This window comes from Colossoma macropomum, unplaced genomic scaffold, assembly GCF_904425465.1.
Source record: "Colossoma macropomum unplaced genomic scaffold, Colossoma_macropomum, whole genome shotgun sequence".
NCBI classification, from domain to species: Eukaryota; Metazoa; Chordata; class Actinopteri; order Characiformes; family Serrasalmidae; genus Colossoma; species Colossoma macropomum.
The window spans coordinates 4,369,709-4,375,708 of NW_023494804.1; the positions used below are offsets into that span (position 1 = coordinate 4,369,709).

At 39.7% G+C, this 6,000-nt stretch overlaps 1 protein-coding gene across 1 annotated transcript in view; it reads left to right on the forward strand.

The window, feature by feature from the left end:
- The window catches only part of pcdh1a (protocadherin 1a), a 127,459-nt gene extending 121,772 nt beyond the window's left edge, over positions 1-5,687 (forward strand). Inside the window, exon 5 of the mRNA XM_036595451.1 lies at positions 5,016-5,687. Within this exon, the coding sequence (XP_036451344.1) occupies positions 5,016-5,392 (377 nt within the window). The 3' untranslated portion in view covers positions 5,393-5,687. The remainder of the gene's footprint in view (positions 1-5,015) is intronic.
- Positions 5,688-6,000: the final 313 nt, after the last annotated feature.

Here is a 6,000-nt window from a genome sequence, read left to right on the forward strand (position 1 = left end):
AGCAATCAGGGGCACACTAATTTCAGACGTGCCAGTCAATAAGCCGTAACATCGAATTTGCCTGTAGGACCAGTGGTAGACCCCATTTAGAGCCACATATAGTATCCTGATGTCTGTGTGTGAGTGTGTGTGCGTGTGTATTTAGGTCTTTGTGGAGATCAAAGTCTTCAGGATGATGAGCACGTGAACAGTTTGTGGCTGTGAGGAGATTTGGCTGCTTTTTGTAAAGAAAAATGCCACAAAAAAGTCAGTTTTTATTAGAAATCTGAAGGTGAGGTCCGGATTAGGTGGGGTACAGTAATATTTACTCATTCAGAAGCTCATAGAACAAACCAACATAAGAAACGAGGGGTGGGCGATATGATGATATTATTGTTATCGTGATAAATGACATCATGATAAACTTCTCTGAGCACATCATTAATATCGTCATTAATTCTACACTCTTAATAAAATGTTTTTTCATGGGTTCTTTTGTAAAGAAAGTGGTTCTATATAGAACCATGAACACTTAAATAACCCTTTGCATGATTAAAGGGTTCTTTGTATCATGAAAGGGTTCATTGGATTTATGGAGAATGTGCTATAGATGGTACTATATAGAACCTTTTTGAAAAGGGTTCTAGATAGCACCAAAAGGGTTCTTCTATTGTTAGAAGCTTGACACCAAAACAATAGAAGAACCCTTTTGGGTGCTATCTAGAACCATTTTCAAAGATGTCTGTATAGAACCATCTACAGCACATTCTCCGTCAATCTGAATAACAATTTCATGATGCAAAGAACCCTTTAATCATGCAAAGGGTTCATGGTTCCATATAGGACCATTTTCTTTACTAAAGAACCCTTGAAGCACCATCTTTTTTTAGGAGTGTAGAACACTGAACTGCTGAATGTTTAATGGTTCTATATAGCACCCAAAAGGGTTCTTCTATTGTGACAAGCCTGATACCATAACAACAGAAGAACCCTTTTGGGTGCTATATAGAACCATTTTCAAAAAGGTTCTATATAGAACCATCTACAGCACATTCTCCATCAATCTAAAGAACCATTTCATGATGCAAAGAACTCTTAATCATGCAAAAGCTCCTTTGAGTGTTCATGGTTCTGTATAGAACCATTTTCTTTACTAAAGAACACTGTTCTGCTGAATGTTTCATTTGAAAAGGGTTCTATTTAGCACCCAAAAGCGTTCTTCTACTGTTACAAGTTGAACCATTTTGGGTGTTATATAGAACCATTTTCAAAAAGGTTTTACATAGAACCATCTAGAGCACGTTCTCCATCAATCTGAAGAACGCTTTTACAATGCAAAGGGTTCTTTGAGTGTTCATAGTTGTATATAGAAACCTTTTCTTTACTAAAGAACCCTTTTTCAAGAGTGTAGAGCACTGAAGTGCTGAATGTTTCGTTTGAAACGAGTTCTATTTAGCACCCAAAAGGGTTCTTCTGTTGTTATAAGCTTGACACCAAAACAACAGAAGAACCCTTTTGGGTGCTACATAGAAACAATTTTAAATAGATACTATACAGAACCATCTACAGCACATTCTCCATCGATCTGAAGAACGCTTTCATGATGCAAAGAACCCTTTAATCATGCAAATCGTTCTTTAATTGTTCATGCTTCTATATAGAACTATTTTCTTTACTAATGAACCCTTGAAGCACCATCATTGTAAGAGCGTAGAACACTGTACTGCTGAATGTTTCATTTGGAAAGGGTTCTTTTTAGCACCAAAAAGGGTTCTTCTTTTGTTACAAGCTTAACAGTGTAACAATACTAGAACCCTCTATGCTATGTAGAACCATCTACAGCACATTCTCCAGTAATCTGAAGGACGTTTCCACAGAGCAAAGGGCCCTAGATTCACGCAAAGGGTTCTTTGAGCATTCATGGTTCTAAATAGAACCATTTTCTTTTTTAGAGTGTAGAACACAGAACTACCAAATGTTTCATTAAAAAATAACTTTTGATGAATATAGCGGAGGCCGATATGATGATATTTTATTGGAACCTGATAAATTACACCACAATATGCTTTTCCAAGCATGTTGTCAGTATTTAAAGAGCACTGACCAACTGACCACATGACCAACGGCATGTTTCATTACAAAGAGAGCATAAGGAGTCCTGTTTACTGGATTTACAGCAGTACTATATGTAAATAGTCTAATAAAAATAATTATCTTTATGGGTTTTGACAGTATTTTTTAAATGTGGCACTGTTTTTTTTTGTCTGCACATCTCCATGACCATGTCCATTTAGGCTCCTATCATAGTCAGAATTTGGCCTCTTGATGTCCAGACAATAGGGAGAAAGCTTAAACAGCTGTGCCGTGTGGGCGATATGGCAAAAATATATGATGTTCAGTTCTTTTGAGATTCTTATTTACAAAAAAAAAAAGCTTCTGTAAAGAACCTTATTTTTTTAAGACTGTATTGTGAAAATTGGCCTCCTGTACAGTAAACACTTCTGCATGTGTTCCATGTCACCTCCAACCCCCCACCCCACCCCCACACTCCAGGGGCTTTACACCTTTGCACCTCACACTTGTTCACAGCGCATAGCAACCACCCGAGCCACCCATCAACAGCTATCAGCCGCTGGTTGGAGCACAATAGCAGACATTTCAAACACAATCAGGGGAGCCGGCGCCACGCTGGCTCCGAGTGGACCGCAATAAAGCTCCGAGTGGCGGAAAAATCCCACCACACGGCACATAACAACAACAGCACCGCGCATAGCAACCGCTGCACCTCGCTTAGCAACCGCGGCACTGCGCATAGCAACCGCTGCAAGCTCTTTGTGCATCGGCCGCTAATTGTCCATGTCTGGGTGTAGGTGAGCCGCAGTCTCTGACTGACTCACCCTGCAGAGCCGCAGCAAAGGAGGACAAAATCAGTGCCGGTTTGTCACCCTATTCCTTCTGGCTTTGCTGAAGCCTGGAACATTTTCCTTGTGCTTTTTTTAGGGTCCAGGCTGTACACTGATTGGCTGATTTCGGGGTTCTGTAGATTTATAATTGACAGAAATGTCACCAATGAAACACCGAGAATGTCTCTTTAAATGTTATGTAAGGAAATATATTCAGGAATGTGATGCTATTTTGAACGACATGCAAACAGGTGTTGTTTGAGTTCATGTTATTTAGCTGTTTTTAGGGTTGTTTTTAGTGTTACGTTATAAGGTTGTGAGCAAGTGTGATATTTTATCCATATTATTTAAGAAATTGAGAGTTTTTGCTGTTTATTTACATGACAAACTGTAAAGTTGAGAACTGGCAGTCTAGCAACATTTCTGACAACTGATAAGCAAATGTGGGTAAAATGCTGTTTTACTTCGACTACTTAAGTCTGTTTTGTTTTTGGCTACACAAAAATTGTATACATAACTTGGCCAATAATAATGACTATTGTGAAAACAAAATTGAAAAAAAAAGCATACTGGTCAGTCTTTACATTTGGAATCACATCATGGATCTGACTTGAAACTCACTCACATTTAGCAGGCTGATAATTCTCCACAAGAGGGCGTAGTTAGCTTTCAATTGGCTTTTGCATGCATTGTTCCAAGAGAAAAAAAACCTACCAGCAGGATCTGTTGTGTTGCTTTTATTTTGCATATTTGCAGTTTCAGTACACTTTTTTTTATTTAATTGTATCCAATTCCACCCACTAATTAGGACTCCACCAATCACATAATACCACCAGCGTTAGGAGGGTGAAGGCTAGCACAGGCTTCACGATCTCCAGAAAATAGGGTCAACGCTAGACAGGTGCGCCACTCAAGAGCTCCCTGTGCACAATTTTTCAAATATTTACAGATTTTTTAAAAATAATACTGAAACTAATGAAATCAAATTGTGTGAATTTCAAGATTTCATGATGCACTGAATTGTACTCAGAGCTTTATTGCTTTACTTAGAACAGCTCATCCAGTGCTTTTGTATCAATGATTTTGTTTTTCAAACAGTAAAGTTATGATATTTGTACGATATTACTGATAATTGTTGCTTTGATTGCCTAGAGACAAGTGGGACAGAACCTAACACATTTTGTTTTTTGTTAATGATTTTGCTAAATTAGTGAAAATATAAATATGACTGATGCAAAACAGCTGTTATTATTTTTATTTTTTTTTTTTTTACCACAAAGTAGGAGAAGAAATACTAAAATAAAATGGCTAAAATCGTATTTTATTTATATTACATCTGTAGTATCTTTTTGATGAATGCATTGAAATATCCAAAAATGGACTGTTTTGAATGTATATGGGAGGATATGGACTTTTATCACTGCCAAAACATCCTGTCACTTCTGAAACTACCAAATGTTTCAGTAGTGACAGTTTCGGTGGTGATAATTTTAGCTAATTTTGAGCGGAACTCAAAAAAACTAGCCAGTGCATGACGAGCAAACATAGCCTTTAACAGTGTTACACACACAATCATAAGAATTTCATTAAAACACAAATATGTGACAGTTTTCAATGTTCCACACTGATTTTCAGACTTTGGGAAACATTTACCTCAAAACAATGGGATCTAACCACAATCTAACCATGTGGCCATGAGGGACAGGGATGCAGTCTCACTTCCTGCTCTAAAATGCAGGGGAGTGGCTAACATAAGGCTCCGCCCACAGACAAAAACCTTTAGTTGTCTCGGAAGTGACCTGAAAATATGGGACAGCATTTTTTGAATAAAGTTTAACTGATGTTGAATCGAAATCTTTCAGCTTCACTTTAAAAGCAATAATACAAAATGTATTTATTTATTTATTTGTTTGTTTGTTTGTTTGTCTGTTTGTAGCTTGAACTAATTCAGTAGAATGGTCCACTATAATTATAATCTTATATAATATAATATTATAGGTGTTGACCCTATGGCAGTATGAGAAGGTGACCTGGAACCTGTTCAACTCCATAAAATGTCCGTGGTAACATTTTCCTCATATAAAATCCCTCGGCTGGACGTCTAACGACGCCTTGTTTTTGTTTTTCTCCCAGATATCCGCTCCCTGCCCGACGTCGCCATGACAGGGAACTGCAGTCAGGAGTGCAGCGAGCTGGGCCACTCGGACGCCTGCTGGATGCCGGGGCAGCCGTCCCCAGTCCGAAAGAGCCGCAACCCTCCCAAGCTCTCCACCTTCGTGCCTTATCAGGAGAGAGGGAGCCTGGGCCGGCTGGCCAACGGGAACGCCCCCCGGCTGGGCGGAGACGAGCCCCGGCCCCGCCTACCCCCTTCCCGCAGTGCCTACTCCAGCAGTGACCACGTCCCCAGTGACCACGCCCCACTGGAGGAGGTGCCTCTGAGCGTCACCTCGGAGTTCCCGCCCACCAGCCCCACCTCCAACCACGCCTCCAAAAGGGAAATTTACCTGTGAGCTTAACCCACGGCCCTACCGACTGACACACAGCTGAAAGAAGGCGCGGCGCAGAAACGAGACGAGACGTCCACGAAGAGGCATCGAAACCACGTTGACTGGACGTAATGCCACTTGAATAGCGAATCCAGGCTATTAGTGAACAACAAAAGTGTGATAGATTTGTACATTTATTTATATTTCTATTTATTTATGCACTCATGAATTCATCTATTTATTACTTTGATCTGTTTTTCGGTTCCTTGAAATGCATTCGTTCCACATACTACCACGAACCATGAAAAAAAAAAAGAAAAACAACAACAAAAAAAAAAAAACAGCTTCGACGTGACTGGCTTTAGCTTCGTTAGCCTGTGGAATGTTTACTGGATCTTTTAAACAGTGTGACCTGTGCTGTAGTGCCATAAGCCGGAAGCTTCTACTAGAATCTCCGCTACTTGTGTGTATCGGATCTCCTCCTCCAGACGGAGCGATCTTAGTACATGTACAGCGATGTAAATACATTTGTATGGTGTGTATATACGAATACAACTACCAGGCTCGATCTGAGATCAAAAAAAAGGAAAAAAAAAACACTTCATAATGAATGAACCAGCCTGAGGAGGATA